The following is a 24437-nucleotide window of genomic DNA, read 5'->3' as shown; positions in this document are numbered from 1 at the left end:
CCTTCATTGTTTTTTAAACTGCTTTCTTATTTTGTTTTGAAAAAGTGGAGTTCCGAATGGCTGAACATACAATATTTAACTTCCTCTAAACTATCTTTTTCTTCATCTTTTCATACAGTTATAATAATGCACAACTCGCGTGTAATTTCCTACAATACCATGCATTAAGACACAAGACCACCTTTTTCTTTCATAATAATGCGCACTGAGTTTGGTATATGATTTTACCTAGTATATTGGGCATGGGTAGTTTCCAATTCAATGTAGATGGTAGTACTTGAGGTTAACATCATTCACATTTTTCAAACTCAGGGTAACTACCTTTGGAATCTCATTCCGGAAACTGTTGGACGTCTCAATTATCTGGAAACAAAGAAGTTGTCGCATTTTCAAGGAAGATTATAACTTTAAAACCAGTGTTAACTTGGATATTGAGGATAAAACTTTAGTTCTCTTTTGGGTAGTTGTTACTGGCAAACAAGTGCGCTTGAACTTAGCAAGTTCAGACCTTAATACAGTAGAACCCCTCCAAGTTAATATAAAAAGGTACACGTAGAAAATGTAAAATTTTAAGTTCAGTGCGCATTTTATGTATTTATAGTTGTATTAGATGATGTACATACATTTTTATTATTCCATATACAAATACATGTATGTATCTAGGAACTTGTTAGGCTACTGGTGAACTTTTAATGTTTTCTACAACTATAAATAGTATTAGGTATAGTAGTTATTTCCAATAAATCGAAATGTCATCCAGTGCTAGGAAAATGACTAATATGAATGGTAAAATTTGCGTAACAAGATCTATATTTCTTCGATATATTGTCGATTATTGATATATGAGGTAAATTCCTTAAGGCGGGACTAAAAAACCATTAATATCAAATGTAGAGGTTATTACTACTTGTAACTGTCCCAAGTTGGGACGACAATTTTTTATAAATATAGAGATGATTAATATAATATAGAGTATTCAATATATGGAGGTTCTATTGTACTTGGACTCATTTTTATGTAGTTTTACTTTTGCTTCTTTCTCTATCTTTGATAGAACTCATGTACATTTTTGCATCTTAATAAATTTTGTCTTTCGATCAAAAAAGAAAATACAAAAAATACACGAATAAAACTCATCATCAATGGAATGGAGTGTATTTCTTCCTCGACCCACAAATATCCAAACAACCTTTTAATCCAGGTGTGGAATAAATGACTTACTTCAAGTAAAAAAAAAATATATACATATATATACATTAATAAAATTTCAGCTTATTCAAAGACACTTTAAAGAGATTTCAATATAAAAGCCCAAGCAAAACCTGATAAAATCATGATAAACTCGTAGTTATGCAATCACATCAAAGTAGAAAATATCTTGATCAAAAATCACCTAGTCATTCTAAATTGTGAGTCAAAGAGAATGAATAAATTTTGGAAAAATGATATCTAGAGAAACAAATGTCAAAATTAAGCTGAATACACAAAGAGTAACTCCTTAATTAATATCCACAAACACAATAGGATCATCTATGAGGAAGGGCTAGTCATGGTGTGAGGCAATTAATAAGAGAATTTTTATAGCATTTTAGATTATACGAGTTGTAAAAATTATATGTAAAATATGTAGAAAATTATTAAAAGAGTGATTCGAAGGAGGGAATAATGAGTTTCCATGGATATTCAAACGACAAAAGTGAAAAAACATAAAATGATAACTAAATTCTGATAATTTCTTAAATAATTTTAACACATGTTAGGTTATAAGTGGGCTAAACTCTTTAACCATTCAGATTACTAATACGTAAAAAAAAAAAAAAAATCCATAAGTCCCACCCAGATAGCCCCCTTTAGCCCCTTGATGGGTTCGTCAATGATCTTTTTTCTTTATGCTAGCTATAGCTTGAGCCAAACCGACAAGCTCCACCTGCTGCGTCTTTTTTCGGAATTCTACCAAAACGGATCATTTCTCTGCCGGCAGCTTATCCTTATATGCGACCATATCAAGTCAAATAAACTAGTAGCTTACAATAAAAAATGAAACTACACCACTCAATAAACACCAAATCTATGAACCCCAGAAAGAATAAAAAGTAGATCTTAAAAATCCAGCCTTAAGCAAATTTTATTTTAAGAATACTACGAAAAAATAAGATAAAATATCACCAAAAAATATATGGAGCATAATATTGAAAGAATCTGTAACCTAAAATCTAAAGTTACAAATAAATTGGTTAAAAAGATCAAAATCAATAATTTTTGGGTGAAAAAGACTTGTACATTTTGATACTGTTTAAATGGACAAAAATTAAAAAGATACTGTTCAAATGGACAAAAATATAAAAATAGCCAGGATGTAACCAGTTTCATCCTACCCATTTTCAAATATTTTTTCTTATTTTTAATTTATATCAGGATGCATCCAGTTTCATCCTTGCTATTTTTAAGTTTAAGCCGCGATGAATCCAGTTTCATCCTTGTTATTTTCTTTTGTCCATTTCACCCATACTAATTTTTACTCGTCCATTTGAACCATGTTTTAAATTTTTTTGGACAAATGACCCATTTTCCGTTGTTTATCTCTCTTTCTCTCTCACTCAATCGGTTTAGATTAAAGGCTGAAAACCTCCCAAAATTTTCTTTGCTACCGTTCTCTCATTAATTTACTCGCTTTCAATTTTATTTCTCAAAATGAAAGAACAGGGAAGGATATTTTGGGTATATTTAAAACTATTATCATGTCCTTGAAATTAATTTTCTTTCTTGGGCTTCTTTCATGTGGGATCAAATATTTTAAAGTCTACTCAATCTCAGGAACAATGTAGTCTTGGCCGAGATTTTGCCGGAAATTCCAGTTTCGGCTCTCAAGGTAGCGGAATGCTTAAATTCCGCCGAGATAGAATTCGTCCAGAATTGACCGGAATTTTTGGTTGAATCTCGCTTGACCCGGTCGGAATTGACCGGAAGTCTTGGTTGAAGTTTTTGAAATTTGTATGGATTTGGAGTTTTCTATTATTTTTAATGAAGACTTATTCTATTTTAAAAAACGGAAAATGGGTCATTTGTCCAAATATTTTTAAATCACGGTTCAAATGGACGAGTAAAAACTAGTTTGGGTGAAATGACCAAAAAAAAATAGTTAGGATGAAACTGGTTTCATCCCGTGTAAATTAAAAATAAGAAAAAATATTTGAAAATGGGCACGATGAAACTGGTTACATCCTGCCTATTTTTACATTTTTGTCCATTTAAAAAGTATCAAAATCTAACTGTCCATCTCACCCAGAAATTGTTGATTTTGGTCTTTTTAACCAATTTTGTGTTTAAAAAATTGGTGGTATTTACCCACAATCATATGTGAAAAACGTTTGAAAAACGGCATATATATATACTATATAGATAAAATTCGAAAACGAAATCTGGGTAGTTACTCCGAGATTTCACCGAGAACCTCCTCAAAAATCTCCCCGAGATAAAAATATTCAGTGTCTTGGTCCCAACCGAGACGAACTAGAATCCGGAATTAACTACGTTGCTTGTGAGAGTGAAGAAAGTAGGAACAGGGCCAAACACTTTACTTCCACAAATAAAATTTTTCAAATGCAACTAACTCAACCGTAGGTGATTTAGAGAAAATTAAACTCCTAACTCAACCGTAGGTGATTTAGAGAAAACTAAACTCTGAAGTTTTATGTTATACTTTTGTGCAGAAAGAATATCAAAAATGTTAAAGTTATCCTAATAAAAAGTTTTAAGGTTTTAAGAAGGATCCGTAATATATTACACTGACAATAAAATCACCCTTTTTGTTTCCACAAAAACACTTCGTTTTGAAGCGTTATATCCGCAGAAATTGGGTTTTAGTATTTTGGATAAAGCTAGTATTTTGGGTTTTAGAATGAAATTGGTCACCCAGACTGTCTCTTTTTCTTCTCATTTCGGATCCTGTCAATAGTATTTACTCTAACCTTAATTACCTTTTCCTATAAGGTAAAGTTAGACTACTGGCTTATAAAATAAAAATCCGAATTTATTTTCTTTGACCCACGATTTTAACGTCAGCTATAAATACCATAACAGCTTCACAAAGTTTCTATACTGAAAACAAAATCATGGAAAATATGATGAAGAAATATCTATCTCTTCATCTCTTTTCTCTTTTTCTCATTCTACTCCCTCTCTTATCCTCATGTGATGATCAACCGCAGGTACATGTTGTTTCTTCTTCTTCTGTCTTTTCTTTATTCGATATAAGTTTTGCCATTCTTTATATGCAAATATATTGATGAGTTTTTCCCTGAAAATCTGGTGCAGGTGTATATAATATATTTTGGTGAACATAAAAGTGGAGGAAAAACTATTCAAGAGATTGAAGATTCTCATCATTCTTATCTTCTATCTGTTAAGAGTAATGAAAAAGATGCAAGAGATTCACTTCTTTACAACTACAAAAACAGTATTAATGGATTCGCTGCTTTACTTACAGCCGACGAAGCTTCAAAATTATCTGGTACATGCTTACTATATATATGTCTTTTTATGCATCAAATATCTGTAAATCTATTTGCTTTGATTCACTTTCTGAATAATATATGGTAAAAAACAGAGATGGAAGAAGTGGTTTCAGCTTTCCCAAGCAAACAACACACATGGTCTATCCAAACAACAAGGTCATGGGATTTTATGGGTCTTGATGAAAAAGACAGTAACAGTAACAACAACTATTTCACGCCCAGAAAAAATAATGCATTGTTACGTCAAGCTAATTACGGCGAAAATGTTATCGTTGGCATGTTGGATTCAGGTATGCATACACATTCAGAACTATATAAAACTAAACTCTCCCTGTTCTGCTGAAGTTTAAATGACACGTACGGCGATATCAACATCAATCTGACATCTTATATTTCTCGATCATAGTTTTGCAACATCATATATCATCAGTATGACAGTATCGTTTTTTGTTTATTTTTCTAGTCAATGATTATGAGTTTCGAGAAAAAACTGAAAATAAATTTCAATTTAAATCCCCTTCATTCAAGTGTTTGTACTATGTATGTTTGAAGCTGCTAACGGTTATCTTCTTTAATCTTGTTTAATAGCCAATTGCATGCCCCAGATTATACCAATAAACTGGCTCACTATCACCCATTGACTTAATTTAGTGTCACATGTATATCATATGTCAGTAAGACAGTAAAAATATTAATGATTAAGCAATTTGGCATTCTTTATTTTTAGTTGGCGAAACTTCATTGAAGGATCAAGGATAGATTCAAATTGATCCTGTGAATGAGAGGTGTAATAATGTTGTATATGTACAAAACTAGGAATATGGCCAGAGTCTAAGAGTTTCGACGATGAAGGGATGGGACCAGTGCCTAAGTCATGGAAAGGTATCTGTCAAACTGGAGATTCCTTTACCTCCTCCCACTGTAACAGGTAATTCATTTTCTTCGCACTATTTGAACTTTATTCTGTAGGTGTTTTGTCTAATAACACTAGTTTAGTGTCTAAGTAAGGAACTACAAAATGGGAGGCCTGACACGTTATCACTCGACTTTTAGACCAACCGAATATGTAGATGTAGATTACTCACAAAGAATCACTCTAAAATGAATTTTTCCAGATGCAAAATATCCCTTCTTTTGTATGGTCCCTCTAAAGTTTTATCTTCAGGGCTGATTGGTTTTCAGAATCTAATTTCAAATCTTCATTACATACAGTTTTGTATTTGCTATTGTGATAAGTGTCTGCTCTCCAAACGTACCCTTCTCGACATACTCCATATTCTTATCGACTTAATTTTGAGAATACAAAAAAGGAAATTTGTCCATTACGACCAAACCATTTACACATTATTCATTTTATAGACGACCACAGAAGGGATCACAAGAACAATTAGTTGTTTGTTCTTGGATTTTTCTTTAGAAAACATCAAAATAGGACAGCTAATAATTTTCCTATTTCTGCATATGTAGCTTTCTTAAGCTGTTCATGTGATCTCCCCTGTCTTTCTCACACTCCACCACATGATTTCAGTTCAATGGGAATGCTCATTACGTTAATCTGGCAGCACTAACCAGTTGACTTAACCAGCTTTCCATATATTTAACATATTAGCAAATCACAGGATTTTATCCTTAATTCGTGTTAATATGCGCAGTGGTATACGAATGTAAGGAAATCTAGTCTAATTTTAATATCATACAAAATATTCCCAGGAAAATAATTGGTGCAAGGTATTACCTCAAAGCTTATGAAGCTTCCAATGGCCACCTTAACACCACGGCAGAATACCGTTCTCCACGTGATCACGATGGGCATGGGACCCACACGTCGTCGACCGTTGCAGGTCGGACTGTTGCTAATGTATCAGCTATTGGTGGGTTTGCACGAGGAACAGCTTCTGGCGGGGCGCCGCTTGCACGTCTGGCAATTTACAAAGTGTGTTGGCCGGTTCCAAATCAACCCAAAGCAAACGGTAATACTTGTTCGGAAGCTGACATGCTTGCTGCAATAGACGATGCTATTGGAGATGGTGTAGACGTCCTTAGCATCTCAATTGGAACAACAGATCCTGTGGCCTACTCAGAGGATGGGATTGCTATTGGGGCATTACATGCCATTAAGCGTAACATTGTTGTTGCATGTAGTGCTGGAAACTCAGGTCCTGGACCTGCTACAGCTTCTAATCTGGCACCATGGATGATCACAGTGGGTGCTAGTAGCATTGACAGGCTCTTCAGTGCACCTGTCGTTTTGGGGAATGGCAATACAATTGCGGTACGCAGAACTAATTCTACTTGTAAAATCAAGGTCACGCATTATAAACGTACAAGGAAACTCTTTGCAGACTGCCAAATTCACGAAGTAGAATCTCGTGATCTTTTGAAATGTATTGCGCTATTCAATCAGGGTTATCAGATTGGAAGGGTAGCAGAATAACAAAATAGTGGTGAAGTTTGTGCACAGCAATTTAAATTTGTTGCATTACTAATTTTGTCCTTTTGTTTTTCTTGGAATTTCAGGGTCAAACTGTAACTCCTTACAAGCTAAAAAATAAACAATTTCCACTGGTTTATGCGGGAGATGTAGGTCAAGCAGGTGTTCCAAAGGATGCTGTAGCCGGGTTAGAAAAACCGCCTTACTTGCTGTATCAGTTGTATCGAAAGGACATTTTCAGGCCCATGGCTCTTTGCATTATGGTTGGCCATGTGGTCCGGAATGAGGTCCAGAAAGCAGGGCTGTTTTATTTCTGAAATAAGATATTGCATCTATGACTAAATTCATCTTTTTATATGCATACACAGACAATGCTTACCCAATTCGTTATCACCGAAGAAGGCAAAAGGGAAAATAGTATTGTGTTTCCGAGGAAATGGGACGAGAGTCGGGAAAGGACTGGAGGTGAAAAGGGCCGGCGGCAAAGCTATTATCTTAGCAAATAGTTTGGCGAATGGAGCTGAGATATCGGTAGATGCTTATGTCCTTCCAGGAACTGCTGTTAAAGCCGATGATGGAACCAGAGTCTTCAATTACATAAAGTCGACTAAGAAACCCACTGCACACATCAACACTCCTAAAACTGTGTTGAACACTAAACCAGCACCATACATGGCTTCCTTCTCATCAAGAGGTCCAAATGGTCTTGAACTCAATCTTCTCAAGGTATAAACTTAATCCGCACAGCTATTACTCCCACTTTGTTGCACTCTAATTTTCATCGGTTTATTAGACATGCCATCCATTCTTAACTTGCATGTATTTCGCATATGCATCCTGTGCACATACTGAGATGATTTGGAGGGTGTTTTATTTCCAGAATGATAGTCACCTAAAAGTTCATCTGATGCTCATTTTGATGTCACCTATATGCTGCTTATGGATATTCTGAGGTTTTTGTTTTTTACGGGTATTTTGCGGGTTTGCCAATAAGAGATTTTAATAAGGAAAATTGTTTCCTTGATCGTATTTATGCAGCCTGATATTACTGCACCAGGGTTAAATATTCTGGCAGCTTGGAGTGGAGCATCATCACCAACAAAGCTCGAGTCTGATAAGAGACGAGTGAAATACAACCTTCTTTCTGGTACTTCCATGTCATGCCCTCATGTTTCAGCTGCAGCTGTGCTTCTTAAAGCCATCCATCCAACTTGGAGTAGTGCTGCCATTAGATCAGCTCTAATGACAACAGGTATATCTCGCTCTAATTCACCACTTATTAATTTTTTATAGTATCTGATGAAAATTACTACCGCTATGTTTATTTACAGCTGGATTAAAAAATAACGCTGGGAAGCAATTGACTGATGCTTCTGGCAATACGGCAACACCATTCAGCTACGGATCAGGCCACCTTCGACCTACCAAAGCATCAGATCCCGGGCTAATCTATGATGCATCCTACACCGATTACCTCATATTTTTATGCAGCAGTGTTGGCGGTAGTGAAGTTAAAAAAGTTGATCCGAAATTCAAATGCCCCAAGAAAACATACTCCCCAAGCAATCACAACTATCCATCACTTGCGATCTCTGAACTCAACGGTACAATGACTGTGACACGTACAGTTACCAACGTCGGTAGTAGTAAGAGTTCGTACGTCTCTGCTTACAAAGCTCCCGAAGGGTTTTCTGTTAAAATTTCCCCCAAAATGCTAGCCTTTAGGCATGTTGGTGAGAAGAAGAGCTTCACAATAACAGTCAAACAACGGAAAGGAAAGAAGAAGCCAAAATCAGGGAAGTATTGTTTTGGATGGTACAGATGGACTGATGGGGTTCATGTTGTAAGGAGTCCATTAGTAGTATCTCCAGCATAGTTTTTCTTATGTTTTGCAGTTCTCATTGTTAGGAAAGTTGGTCTGATTCAGGTCGAGCCTCGGTCGACCAGAGGACCTTCCCGATTTCGAATAACACTGATAAAAATGTAGTTTGGAGATCAATGATTAAGGATCACATAGGAGATCCAAGAAAATACATTGTCATCAACTAATTTATATCAATAATATATAACTAAATTACTGAGTTTATTAGAAACCTGCCTACTAACACTCTTTTAGTTCCAAATGTAACAATTGTAGTATCATTGGTTCCAGTCCACAGGTGTAACTGAACATGTCGACCGAACGCGTCATCCTTTCTGTTAGAACTATCACTACTAATTCCTAACAATAATCATTCTATGAAAACTCTCAGAAACACCTATTTTCTCTAGTGCTACACCCAATTTTCGGTCAGTCACTGTCCAATCCCATCCTCGCGCCAGAACAAATTAGCCTTACTTTATATGCACTAGTTCACATTGTGGCTCCTGGGTTTTCCCCAACTTCATCATGACAGTCACACCCACCTAACCGAATGCTTGTAACTGCACGACTCCTTTTGCCAACCGCATCAGAGTGCTGCGGAAGCAGAACGCGGTAACCCTCAGTAAAGACTCGATCGGATGAAGCTGTGCAAATTCAATCCCATCACATTACGTGCCAAACTGATTGCTGGTGGTGGGGGGACGACGTAATCAGATGTAGAAACATGAAAATATCTGTAAATAAATCAACATTTCCAAGTTTATGTTTATCTTAATACGTAATTTTCTCAATTGCTATCAGAAACTTTTTAGCTGAGACAATTTGAGAGGGCTCTTATTGGATTTATGTGATGTTGCTATCCCCAAAAAGACAATGTTCCCATCAAAGGACCCCAATTTATTGGATCTCTCTTAATAAAGACTAGTTACAATTTGGACCATCTTGGAATATCAACAAACTTGGATGAATTTAGCAGAAATGGTAATGAATGCACCACCTGGCAGAATAGTTTCTCGATGAGCTCATTCACCGCACACCAAAACAAAAGAAAAGGAATTTCTTCACACGATTATATTTGTCCGAATGCTAGAACTGATTGACTAGGCCATTTACCAGAATGATTTCAAGTATTTGTTAATGCCTTCAACGTTTCACTGACCTTTAGGAAGAATAAATTTTGACGAGTTGCGTAAAAAGTTTGGTGGCGTAACTGTGAGGGATGACTTAAGTTTTGATTGCCAAAACTTCAGAAAAACGTTGCCTAATTGGAGATGTTTTTACAAGAAAATGGGTTTTAGTTTGCTGACAAATGAGGATATTATTACATGAGAGAAGACTTGGACAGGCAGTAAAATAGAGACGGCACGAAAACAACGGTGGACCGTGGACTCTCATAATTGGAGCAGACAACCAGAGTTGGAATATAATGCGGATACTTCTGTGTTCGTTTCTGTGGCGTGTAATTCTGATGAACACTTGTCCTTAAACTAGTGGTTGTACGTATGTATATATATATATATATATATATATATGATTTAAAGGACCTGCGCACACACGGAGGAGTATGAGCTGCCATATTGTAGCCGCTAGCCTAATACTGTAACAGGAAGCCTAAAATTCAAGGGATTGGGCATTGGTTTGGCTGGGTATGGTTTTGGCTTTTTTTTTTTTGGTTTTTTTTTTTTTTGAAAGTTGGAATTTATTCATTAGGAAACGGAACTCATATCCATAATTTATTACCGTTGGAAAAGAATTTGATTCATTGAGTAGCCTTTGAAGATGTCAGTGTCTAAATTCCATAAGCAGATATCTAATTTTATAGCACACAATTAATCGTTTTTTGATTTCGGTCTTCCTCCACGAACTTTTCTATTCCTTTCTAACCACAGTTCCCAACAAATTGCAAAAGGGAGAAGATGCCATACCATTTTCACCTTCTTTGAAATCCTGCCTATTCTCTAACTCTGTAAACTGCTCTTCAAACTCGAATTAGCCACCCATATAGCGTGCACATAATTAAGAAAATAATCCCAACAATCACTAGCCCAACTGCAGTGCATGAAGAGATGGTCTTGTGATTCAGCAAAATTGTTACACAGTAAACACAAGTTAGAATTAATCTCCATTCTCCTGTTCTGCAACATCACTCTGGTAGGATTCATGCATAACCGCCCATATAAAAAGAATTACTTTTGGAGGCGCAAACTTACTGGACACGATACTACGAAAATCCCAATCAACATCTGTCTCAGTGATTTTGGTATAAATAGTCTTCGTCATACAAAAACATTCGATACAATCATCCTCACCTTGTACCAAACGTACATTCCTCACATCATGCTTGAGTTCCAGCAGGTCAATACTCTCAGCTGGATCAAGGTCTCTTGAGAAAATAAAGTTCTAGGAAATCCCTTCCATGTTAACCACCGTCTCAATCTTTTGTTTATTGATCCTATACAGTCTAGGATATTTATCCTTATAAGCTTGTTTCTCATTCCATCGATTAGGCCATAATCTCAAACCTCTTCCACTCTTCACCTGTATAGTTACAGTCTCATGAAAATCCTGATTAGCTTTAAGTATGTCATACCACATGCTTCTTCCCACGTCTTCTTAAGTCTGCACAGGTAATAAAAAAGACTCATCTTATTTTTAATTTTTAACAGGCTATTCTTCTTCACCATGCTGTTTTTTATTTACAATATCTCACATTCCATTTTGCCAAAAGAGATATGTTAATATGTCTTAAACTTCTGATACCCAAACCTCCATGCTTTCTTGATTTACAGATCTTCTTCCAAGACAACCATCTCATCTTATTTTTGTCATCATCCTCTCCCCACAAGAACTTTCTCATGAGACTGCTAAGTTTCTTTTCTACTGACACAGGAAGATGAAAGATAGACAAAAAATATATTGTAATACTGTGTAAAGAGCTTTTAATTAAAGCCACTCTACCTGCTTTATTGAGAAACTTTCTCTTCCAAGGTACCAGCTTGTTCTTCATTCTTTCAATAACCACATCCCATATTGTTACACTTCGTTTAGATGCTCCAATAGGAATATCCCAAATAAGTAATAAGCAATACCTCTAGTTTACACCCCAAATCCAAAGAAAAATCTTGAACTAGTTCATCAGCACCTATACTTGTCATTGAGCTTTTCTCCAAATTTAATTTTAATCCAGTCAGCACTTCAAACATCAACAGAATGATTAGAAATCTCCTTACCTCTAAATGTGAAGCATTCAGCATGATAATTGTGTCATCTGCAAATTGCATGTGAGATATCATAGTTCCTCCTTCCATCACCTGGAAACCACCAATTTTATTGTTTGCAACAGCATCATCTAGCAGCATTGAAAGAACTTCTACTACCAACAAAAACAAGAAAGATGACAATGGGTCACCTTATCCTATTCCTTTAGAAGGCCTAATGATGTTAGTAGCCTCTCCATTAACCAATATTGAAAATTGATCTCCTTTAACACACCATTCTATCCATTTGATACACTTCTCCCCAAAACCATTCTTCCTCAAGATAGTAAATAAAGATGGGCAGTTGACATTGTCAAAGGCTTTCCCCATACCTATCTTACATAAAATTCCAGGTTTTTTCTGCCTTAACCTACTATTAATACATTCATTTGCTATAATAATTCCATCCAAGATATGTTTGTTTTTTATGAATGCACATTGAGTATTAAATATTAGACCAGGAATGAGCACTTTGATTCTCTCATCCAGCAACTTAGATACAATCTTATAGAAGCTACTGATGAAACTTAATGGCCTGAAGTCCTTCACAGTAGCTGAATCCTCCTTCTTAGGAATGAATTTCATGAAATCCATATTCAATCCAACTTATCCTTGCAGTGAAATTCTTTTATAACATCCATAATTTCCTCCTTTAAGAAACTCCAACAAACCTTATAGAATTCCAAACTGGACCAAGTGCTTTGTTTGCACCACATTTCTTGATAGCATCTAACACCTCAGCCTCTTCAAAAGGTCTCTCCAACCAAGATTGTTGAGCAGCATCAATATTTTGAAGTCCATATTATCAAAAGTAGGATTCACAGACACTTTTGATGTGAAAAGAGAAGTGTAATATTGTTGTATCTCTTTCTTAATCACATCTTGATTAAAAACATCCACACCAACTACCTCCAACTTTGTAATGTAGTTCCTTCTCCTTTTTTCATTTGCAATTTTGTGAAAAAATCTAGTGTTTTTATCTCCTTCATTGAAATCTTTAACCTTAGCTCTCTGATGAGCCATTCTTGCTCTAGTCACCTTTATTGCGTTAAGATTAACTAATAGTTGAGCCCTTTCTTCAATATGATTTGTAGATAGACTTGCAAATTCTTCAGCTAAACTTAGAACTTTAATCTTGTCAGTTAATTCCTCCTCTTTTTTTCTCACATTACCAAAAATCTCTCTACTCCATTTTTTGATAAAAAAAACTTCAAATTTTGTAGCTTTCTAAAAAGAATGTAATCAGGTGAACCCACAAAATCCATAACACTCCACCAAGTCTCCAATAACTGAATAAAATCTGGATGTTTGAGCCAATTATTCTCTATCTTAAAGCTTGCATTGTTTTTAACAGTTGTAAAAAGATCCAACAACAAAGCATTATGATCTGACAATGTTCTTACTAGAGAAGTTTGAGTAGCAAACTTAGTATTAAAGCTAGTACATACAAGGAATCTGTCAAGCCTGCAAAGTAAAGGACCATCATGTTTGTTACTCCATGTATAAGCTCCATCATGTAAAGGAAGATCAATCAACTCCTGCTCCAAAAATGAAATCATTAAGAAAACTCATATTTCTTGTATCACCACCCACTCTATTCCTTTTCATAATAATTTCTAATTGCATTCAGGTCACCATCAAAGCACCTGGCTTCTGAAGACCAAAGTCTTATTTCAGCTAAATCTTTCCAAAACAATTCCCTCATAATATACTCACATGGAGAGTAAGCATTTGTGAGAATGAATTTAAATCCACTGAGTCTGAATCTAAAAAGTCAAGAAATTGACTTAACTCCCAATCTCTTATCTAGCAGCCCTAGTACCGTGTTATCCCAAATAGTCAACAAACCCCCACTGTTAGCAGCACTTCCTTGAGATGGAATGAACTCCCACCTAAAATCAGCATTAAAACAAAGTTGCCTAGCAAACCAGCTAGATAAATTACTCATCTTTGTTTCTTGAATAGCACAAGCTAAACATTTATTAACAGAAAGTAAATCCTTAGCTGCAATTTGTTTATAATAAGAATTTAGACCTCTTATGTTCCACCTAATAATTTTAGACCCCATAAGCAACACACACCTCCCTGGAGCTTACTTCTTCTAGTTCATCATCCTTCTCCTGTAACTCACTAGAGTTCATATAATCACAACTATCTTGAGCCTTGTTCCCTTCAACAATTGTTTTGTATCTATCCATATATTTTATCAAAATTTCATGGATAACCTCTTTTGATTGACTTTCATCTTTTGCAGCAAATCCCCCCAAGTTACAGTATAACTCAAACACCATTTTAGAGGTCGAGAAAATAACCTCATTTGAGTCAATGTCAGTCTCTTGGAGATTTCCAAGTTTGATAATGATTTGGTCTTCCATGACATGGAAAAATTTTCTTGGGATTTGACACCTGCATAGGCATAGTGTCTTTAACAAGCTCTTGATAAGGACACTCATTCAACACATTATCATGCAAGACAATTTGTAGGTCATCATGACTGCCTGAGGAAGAAAACCCATTGCCTGCAGGAAAATCCACAAAGTGTTTCTTTACATTAATAGCAGGAACACCCTCATCTCTTCTGCCATTTTTCAGCAAAGAATCACCAAGCCCATCCTTCATCCTTTTATTATTAAAATGTTTGGGTTCTACTACTTCACATCCAACCACATTCTGTCAACCAACGGACTTAGGGGCTAAGACGCTATCAATAAGTTCCAGTCTAGTGGAAGTGGGAACAACTCCTTCACATCCACCTTCTACTAGAGACTGAAACTTATTGCTAGTGGAAATAATGGGACTAGTATGAGATATGGGAACTCCACCTACACGTCCAAGAATCTCAACACCAGTACCATCATTACCATTCTCAAAGGGTAAAATAAGAATACCACCTTCTATCTTATTAAAACCTTGAGAACCAGATTGAATGTGCACAACTTCCTGGACCACCCTATCTGAAGAAGATGCTTGACCAGAAGACGATGTAGCCATTTTTTTTTCTTGAAAGACAAGGCATCGTTTGTCTATTCCAATCGATTTTCCTGAGCCACAACATCTGAAGACGATTTCTCAACTCGGACCGATTTAGCTCCTGAAATAGTGGGAGTTTCTATTTTTGAATTTGAAATTTTCTGCATATTTTCAAACTAAACTAAAAGTCTCTGAAACTCTTGCAAGGTTGCCTTATTCTTAGGAGAAAATTTGAAGTCCCATTCAATTGCAACGACCCATGTTTGGTCACCTTCTTCCACCATGAGAATTTCCGAAAAATCTCCTTTGACTGAGATCCTGAAAAAAATCAAATTTTCTTTCTTCAACGAGCTATATGCAACATCCATGAATTCCCCCAAGGAATTTCCAATGGATTTGAAAAGACTATAGATCCAAGACTGATGCGGAGTTCCTCTAATCTTAAGCCATTTACCCAACCTCGACATTGCTTGGATTGGTATGATGACATCCTTTTCCAATCTAGGTTTCACTATCTCATTTGGAGCTGAAGAAGATCTAGAATCTACTGGCTTCTGAGAAAACGTCACAACTGATTCATCCACAATTAACTTCTTCGGCTTCCAAAGGTCCAACCAGTATTCTTTAGTCAGCTCAATATAAGCTTATTGCTCATCAATGATCTTCAGATCCAAAAAAGACTCCTAATGCATTTGCTTCAGTACCTCCCTCGCTACCCTTTGCCATCTAATTACGCCGTTCACCCTGATTAAGCCTCTGCAAGAAGTTTCATCATTCCTCATCTTCTTTGGCAAAAGATCTGAAAAATCCAAGCTGGTAGGTGGAGATTGTATCCCATCCTATTAAAATCATTACGTTGAAGGACTCTTAGAATTTCCTTGTATAAAACTTCCCAATAATAACATCCATCACCACAAGGTATACAAAGAGCATAAGATCTTGGGCTATCTCCTCTTCGAACTCTGGATACTCTAAGATATCTTCCAGCTTCATTCTCCTTGACTTCACACATGAAAGATGATTCCCCTTCTTCTCTTGGCCATCTTCTTTTTCACAGTGATAATCCATTGCCTCCTGCATTATATCAGCTAACCAATACGCCATCTCTGAAGAAAAGTGAATCCATGATTTGAATCCTCTTCTCTTTTTTTCCTCTAATCTGATTCCTTGTGTATTACCTTCTTTCTCCATTGAAACGAAGAAAATTTTCCTCTCTAGGTAGAGCGCATTTTGCGCTCCTTCTCTCTCATGCATTTTCTCTTTGTAGATACTGTATTATTACAAGTGTGTTTTGAAGTTATCCCTTTGCGATTAATTTCTCTCTTGTCAAAAAGAAATAATAAAAATTTGTGTTTTCTCTTCAACATTCTATTATGTGGGTGGTTATTAATTCAAATTGACTGCATGACACCTAACTTCAAACTTCTCGGAACCTCACTGTATTTGTTTGCTATTTTCTAATGTTCAAATAAAACTTTCAAAACTTATTTAATAAAGATAAAATAAAATAATAAAATTATATACCCCTAGATTTGGTGTTAAACAGGGTGGATTCACCGATCCACGGTACAAACAAGAACACTAAGAACGCCGTTCTGTACGTGTGAGAAAAATCGACATTGAAGCAGCCAAGCTAAGCCAAGTCGAGCCGTGAATCGACAAAAGCCAGTTAGGAAATGGAATAAAATAATAGAAGCAATGAATGAGTGAAATGAATGATTTGAAGTTTGGTTAATTACAGAAAGCGAATGCGGGGACCGCACTCAACGCCTTTACACTGACGCAATCTGATGCTCACAATCGAATCAAATGTGTCCTCATTACGATTTACTTACACACTGCATTTCAATTATTATCGTCCTCGATTTCACTCCACCCCCAACTCACTGCCACCCCGCCCTATAAATTCTCTTCTTCCCCATTCCACTCTTCATCACTCTCCCAATCCCTCCATCTCTAGTTCATTTCATTATATCATCATCAAATGGAAGAATTCCAAGAATCAGATATGAATTGGTCTTCATCAAATGCTCATCATCACCGCGACAATCATTTCTACTACTACAACAGCTTCACAACAGCCGGCGAGGACTACGAAAACAATCAGGAAGAGAGTGGTGGATTATCACCTCATGAACAGCATTCATGGGTCTGTCAAGATACTACTAACACTAGCAAAACAAAGAATAAACTCAAGAAGAATAAGAAGATGACGATTTCATCATCTGTTCCGATAAGTATCCCAGCGTCAATGTCTATATCTAGCAGGCGTTCTAGTTATGCAGCGGATTCGGATTATGAAGATAGTGATACTGATGAACAAGAAAAAATTGTTCCACCTCATGTAATGGTAGCTCGAAGGATTACTGCTGAAAACACCGCATTCTCGGTTTGCAGTGGCACGGGAAGGACGCTTAAAGGTCGTGATTTGAGCAAAGTTAGAAATTCGATACTTCGAATGACCGGATTCCTGGAATCGTGATCGTGATACTTGTTATTAGTTAAACTAATTGTTATTATTATTTTTCTTTTTCTATTGTTCTTGGATAAATTTATTGTAATCGAAGCATAAAACCAAATCTAATTAATCAAAATTTTCAGATTCTACACATACACTTATTGTCCATTTCTTGGCTTGTTATATATTTTGATAAGTTATGCAGACTTGGGTTTTGATTTTTCTTTCATTTCGATTCCTAGCAATCCAGTAAACTACAAAGGTGTGAAAGTTAGAGAAGAAAATACAGTAAGGGAATTAAAACAAGTGGTGGAAAAATTCCGACATGACAGATAGTTTGATTGGTGGAATTAATAGGAGAGGAGTTAACTGGAAACTATCAGCACGCAGCAACTCCCAGACAGCTGTGGATGGCAGGGTTTACTTCTTAATTATTTGTGTTATTATTAACTACTATTAAACTATGTTGGTGTTGCTCATACTTATCCACTAAGAAAATAGTACCCTGATTTGGCATTGTCATGGGATAGTTAATTGGTTAATTTATTTTTGATGGAGTTTGGGGTCGTCAATCGAATAGCACATGACTATCCAAACTTTAGAACTCAACGGCTAACAGACAGTGATTTAAACATCATTCTTTTTCACACTTCAATAACTATACATCAACTGAAAGATGAACATGATCAATGGATTTGTGAAATACAACAAGTCGTCAATCTGGTAGTTCTCCGTTTTGGAAAACAATTCTGTGCAGCCCACACAACTAGGATTTGATCCAAGCATGTTTCAACTTTCAACATATCAAAACTAGGATTTCTGCAGCCAAGCCCCAAGTCTAGTAACAGCAGTAACTCTAGAGGAAATCAGACATGCACTGTTCTTAGTAGGGTCACACAAAACCCCTGAGTAAGCTACTGGAGTCTGGACTACTCAATATTAAATCACTGCTTTGGTGAACTACTTTTTCGGGTCGAACAACATAGCTCAATGGTATCCCATCAACTTCAGTACGGAGGAAGTCGGGGTTTCAATCCCCGCCCCCGTAAAAATTTGTAATAGATTAATTGTATAGTGGGTTTAGCGGTGTTGGGTCTGGCAGCGGGGACAGTCCAACTGGTTGGATTCAGGTAGGGGCATGGGTCCGACTTTCGCGTTTAAAAAAAGAATTAAAAAAAACTACTTTTTCACTCATCGCCAATTATTCTCACCTTTGAACGATAGTTACCAACATTACCCCCTTACCTATGGTGGATCACCCAGAAACTCCAGCCCAATATAGGTCTTTGGGCTTTGCGATATGGGTTACAAAATAATTGTCAAAATGCTATCACACAAACTCAGACCTAGGTATGGGCTGGACCGGACTGGTTTTAGCCTCATCCACATCTAATCCTATACACAACATATTTCAAGTTTGATCCACATCCGATCCAACATCCAATGGGTTTACATTCAATTGATGCATGCTTGGACGGATTTGCGGATGGTCCAATCGATTTCTTCTATGTTTAATCATTTGAAATAGAGAAATAAAGCTAAAAACTTCCTATAAAACATACAAAACCACCGCATATATAAGTTCTCCAATATAACATCTGTAAAACCTACTTAACAACATCATATGTGTAATGAATTATATGTAAACACTACTAACTCCGTATTTTACAAAAACTCCACACATAACCCTAATTTGACGCATGCGGGTGTCTAATGGATTTTTAACATAATACTCGCAACCAATCCAAAATTCTTGGACCCCACAAGTTATACCAGTATCCAGTCCATTAATGTACGGATCGGGTTCCCACCTGCAAGAAAAAAAAAACACCATATGGGTCGGTCCGGTCCGCGAATTGAATCACAAATACTCATCCCATACTTGGACCTTTACTCCAGTTCATGATAAGCGCATTCCAGAGTGCATTAATCTCAAACAGAGTCTACCATAACAACATTTCCATTGTTTCTGAATTGTTTCATCATGTCAGATCATTATCCCAGCAGAAAATCTAAAAATAGAGATTCATTGCCACATTTTTTAGAGCAGCGCTCGGTCAAACTCACAAGTTTTTCTATCTCAAGCTTGTTGTCAATGTTACATGTACAAAACTATATTTTCATTTTTAATCTACTAAAGTCAAGTCTCGGATTAGGATTAAAGTATGGTAGTTCAGTATCAGAAATCACCGAATAAGATGAAAACTGAAGAAAAAACGAAGACATTTGCGAGAACTTCATCAAAGAATAGGTATGTGAAGACCGACCTATCATATTTACTCGTGTCATTTATCATTCTATCTTACGAGACTATGTCATATGATGTGTATGATGTTAGTGGATTAATATTGCAAACAAGAAATTTCGAGTCCATGCTTGTCTTGGTTAAACTCTTGAAATATGATTCAACCAATGGATATTTGTATATCCTTAGTAATCTTAGTTAGAACAATTTATTGTTCACAAACTCTTTTTTTTTTCTTTCAAGGTGATCATTTGGAAATTGCCCAAGAAACAATGCATATTGTCTATGGATAATGTAAATATTTCAAATTTAATTATGAGTGATATGGAACTTCTTGGCGTAAGGTAAACATACTTGTATGTATAACCTACTTAGTTTAAATTTTACAGTCTGTAGAGGTTTGTAAACCCGGTTTGTGAACCATGTATATCTAAGTTACGGATTGGAAGAAGGTTTGCAAACCCCTTGAATGACTTCGCGAACTTCCAAGGTTTGCAAACCTTTAAGGCCTGACTACGCAAACTCCTAATGGTTTGCAGTTCAGTGTAAGCAGGAGTACATGAACTATTCTATATGAACATGTTCGCTTTTGCTACGACTCTTATAGACACTTCTAAGATAAAAAAAAATCACAAAATAACTTTGTGCTCTTGGATCATTGGTTAGTCTTGAGTGTTATTGAACAACGCTAAGTGCTTGTAAGTTCTAAGGAATATTTGTCTCTATGGACTATCATTGTGCACGGTTTCAGAACCTTGGATCATAACATTTTGTAGCGAGAGTAAAGTTATTTTGTTATTCAAATGCTTCAAAAACGGTATTTATTTGTTGAATATTTGCAGGACATCGTTTTTTTGAAACTTGGAATCAAGCGTGTGAAAATAGAGTTAAGAGATTGTTACGTAATGTAATGTTACCAAGCATTGGTACGTCAATTTCGGTTGTCATATTTTAGTTTCGAAACTTGAAGCTGCTTGATTTGATGACTAGAGATAACTTCATTAGGTTAGACTAGGAACAATAAAAATGTTGAGACTCACTCGTGTTACCCTAAAGAATATGAAAACGTATCGACATCAACAAACACATCAACCATCCATTCGAGGTTAATAATGCAGACTTGACTTGTTCCATTTATATCTATGTTTCTTTCAAGTGGTTAAGATCAAAAACATAACATATAAAGTTTATTTATGTATCTCTAGTATTGGTGACTTGATCATTTCATTATGTTCAAAGTGTCAAGGAAGCATATAAGAGTTGTTTTACACAACTTTACTATATTGGATTACGAAATATTGTTTAGCTATTTTGACTATGTAGATTCGACATAACACTAATTGATAACTTGTTGTTAGTTAGTGTGTTGAACTTTCAGGTTGATTCCATACCTTGAAGACTATGTTTAACTAAAAGAGTTTAAGGAAATAGACTTACAAAACTTGTTTCTTAAATGAAAGGTCAAGAGGCGATGGTACCCAAATACACCACAATCTTTTATTTATCCACTTATAAGTCTTCTACCGAATGTGATCGTCTATGGACTTAGTCGAGACAGTACAACAATTCGATTCACACTTCGTGTGATCTTGTATGGATACGATATCGAGACAATACAACAACAAGGTCACTTCTGTGAATGACTATGGATACAAGATCGAGACGATACGACAACAAAGTGTGTACTTGATAATAGGTTCGGAATAACCGAAACTCTATAGGATCAATAATACTTATTACGGAGTTAACGACAAGTGCAATTTATTTTAATTATAATAAAATAACTATAACACGTAAAAGTAAAGTAAATGGCACAACAAGATTTTGTTAACGAGGAAACCGCAAATGCAGAAAAACCTCGGGATCTAGTCTAGTTTTGAATACTCTCATAATTAAGCCGCTATACAAAATCTAATACCAACTTTGTATAGTTGAGACCAAGAAGACTACTCCTAGCTACTTAGTTCCCTCAGTATCCCTGCGCCTTCAAATTCTAGAGTCACACACGTGAATAGCAAGTCCTTTGGATCGTAGTCCAAACAGCAAAGGAAGAATCTGTTTGGTAACCACTCTAATCTATGCTGCTAAAGATATTTGATGAGTCGTTGACAAAGGCTCTTATGTTTAATCTAATAAACTCCTTTATCTGGTTAGATCAATCTTAATATTGATTACCTAAATAATCAAGTTCTAGATTCGAACTCAATCGATATAGATCTCAAAGAGAAACTATAGAGAGTTGCCGATCTCGCGCAACTTATCGATCAGACCTATCAAAGATAAACCGATTCTAGTTGGATCCTAGACGAGCAAGGTTTGTGCATTAAATCCACAAGATACGAAAACTAGTAAGAATTCTTCTTCGTCTTCAAATCTTCTATTGCCTTCAAAAACTTGCACAACGACACTTAAATCCTCTTGTGATCAATCACGCACAAAACGAAGTTTGTTAACAATGGAATATTACAAGATGTCTTTAGATCCGAAGATGGTTCTAAAGATCCCGTCAATACTTTGATCTACTCTGAGTGAATCTTATATCAGAAGAGAAGATTCTCAAGAATAAACAAACTAGGTGCAATCAAAGATTCAACAAACGCTAGTCAATCAAATCAATAATCGAAAACTAATAACATTGCAATTATCTAGTTTTCTACAAACGGTGCTCGTAGATTACCTGGATCTTAGGATAGTTTACCTGTCTCTTAGGATAGTTTGCAAGAAATGAAAACTCAAATATTTATAGACTAAGGTTGTTTGGACAACAAGGAAATTCCAAAACCGAAAATATTCTCAAGATATGCATTAAAGTACCTAAATTCAGTTTCCTATTCCCAATAAATGTTAACTAATATTTTCGAAAACTCTCATAGAAAAACCTTCTATTATTAGTCTAACACATTAACTAATAATACATTGTAGAGGATATGCTTTAATTGCTGGTAATTAAAATATATACGATGAAAATCATAATTAAATGCTTTTCACTTTTTCGGACCAGGGATCACCTTGAGTATCAAGGAATATATTTGAACAATAAATGATAAGAGTTATGTACATGTTCAAATATGTCGACATCTAGAAGTTTCTTAGAAAACCCTAATTTCAAGCTTCACACAAAACATACAGAGATATGTGAATATTGGAAACTCGGTTTTGCAACTTGGGATCGGTTGTACCAACCTCACAATGTAAGTTGTGATCAGTTATACCATGTTTCCCAAACCAGGTTGTGACCGGTTACACCTTGCTTCCTAGAGGTAGCTTGTGATCGGTTACACCTTACTTCATGAGTTAGCTTGTGATCGGTTACACCTTGCTTCTCAAAGGTAGTTTGTGATCGATTACAACTAACTTCCCAATTCATCTTGTGACCGGTTATACCTTGGTTCCCAAAGTAACTTGTGGCCGGTTATAACTTGCATTCCAATATAACTTGTGATCGGTTACACCTTGATTTCCAATAAAGCTCATGACCTATTACAACAGACTATATTATATAGTCTATGACCTGTTATACCATAAATCTCGACAAGTTAAGATAGGTTCTACCTTATCATCTTATATTGGTCAATCAAAAGATATTCAATAAAGAACCTGACCAATCATGATTTCCTTTAGATTATGAACTAAGTTCATATATGTACTTCCTTTAAACAAATGTTGTAAAAACATTGTTTTCTAGGGTGAAATTATTCCTATATAATGCACACATAATCCAATAACAATATACAATAGATTATGTCGATACCGTATTTACGAAGTTCCAAAAGATAAACGTTTATACTTCGTAATATGTTTTCCTTGACACTTTGATCATACTGTTATGACCAAGTCACATCATTAGAGTATTATATACAATATATACAGCTTCTCATGTTATGTTTTCAATATAGCACGACTTGAAAGAAACGTTAGGGATGGAAACAAGATCAAGTCAATATTACTAACCTCAAGTAGAAGGATGATGTCGTCGTTGTATTCGTTACCCTTTCTCATTCTTCAGGTCTTCGGAGTAGTACTCGTACGTCTCAACATTCCTAGACTTTCTAGTTTAACCTAAACGAAGTTCACTCTAGTATTTAATCAAGCGACTCTAGATTAGTTTGATCCTAAAATATGATAACCAAACTTGACATACCAACGCTTGGTGAGTTCATCCGAGCTATGCTCTAACAATAAGCATATCTCTGTATATGCTAGTTAATATTAGTTGTCATCCAAGAAAATTTTCGGTACATGAGTTGGATTACAGTTGGATATTAACAAAACTGAAAATAAACATTTATTGTATATCTTTAGTATTTTTGGATTTGGTAATTCCTTGTTGTCCAAACTACCTCTGTCATTATAAATAATGTATTTCTTACAAATTTATCCCTTGGACACACTGAACTAACCGTCTGTATAGGAAGCCCTTTGGATTACTCTTATAATACTCGTTGGAGAGGAGAGTAGGTGAAATCTCTTATATGCCCTTCGTTTAAAGACCTATGTGGGATCAAATAAGATCTATTAGTACCTTTGGTGGAACATAAATAATCGTACTATTATTTTAGTTTTCGAGTATTGATTTGATTAACTAACAACAAAGTTGAACCTTTGATATATCTAGTTTGTTTATTCTGTGATCCTTCTCATCTGATATAAGGTCACTCGAACTAGTTCAAGGATTAAGGATTTCAGATCTGCTTTATT

At 35.7% G+C, this 24437-nt stretch overlaps 3 protein-coding genes across 3 annotated transcripts; 2 read left to right on the top strand and 1 right to left on the bottom strand.

Moving 5' to 3' along the window:
* The first annotated feature begins 4048 nt into the window (after positions 1-4048).
* On the top strand, positions 4049-9031 carry LOC113289755 (subtilisin-like protease SBT5.6). The gene is made up of 9 exons (XM_026539124.1): positions 4049-4208; positions 4315-4510; positions 4607-4804; positions 5331-5442; positions 6225-6786; positions 7032-7132; positions 7314-7671; positions 7984-8197; positions 8277-9031. Exons 1-9 carry the CDS (start codon positions 4113-4115, stop codon positions 8819-8821), a joined length of 2382 nt encoding a protein of 793 aa, XP_026394909.1. The 5' UTR covers positions 4049-4112; the 3' UTR covers positions 8822-9031.
* A 267-nt stretch (positions 9032-9298) lies between these two features.
* On the bottom strand, positions 9299-12660 carry LOC113291638. Its single transcript, XM_026541149.1, has 4 exons — positions 12321-12660; positions 12040-12182; positions 11768-11900; positions 9299-9453 (listed from the first exon to the last, which is right to left on the bottom strand). Exons 1-4 carry the CDS (start codon positions 12658-12660, stop codon positions 9299-9301), a joined length of 771 nt encoding a protein of 256 aa, XP_026396934.1.
* Positions 12661-16921: 4261 nt separating this feature from the next.
* LOC113286292 lies at positions 16922-17649 on the top strand. The gene has a single exon (XM_026534954.1). It carries the CDS (start codon positions 17021-17023, stop codon positions 17516-17518), a length of 498 nt encoding a protein of 165 aa, XP_026390739.1. The 5' UTR covers positions 16922-17020; the 3' UTR covers positions 17519-17649.
* Positions 17650-24437: the final 6788 nt, after the last annotated feature.

The sequence above is a fragment of the Papaver somniferum genome, chromosome 6 (assembly GCF_003573695.1).
Source record: "Papaver somniferum cultivar HN1 chromosome 6, ASM357369v1, whole genome shotgun sequence".
NCBI lineage: Eukaryota > Viridiplantae > Streptophyta > Magnoliopsida > Ranunculales > Papaveraceae > Papaver > Papaver somniferum.
The sequence above is the reverse complement of the archived record's forward strand: the minus strand, read 5'-3'. Positions and strand labels throughout refer to the sequence as shown.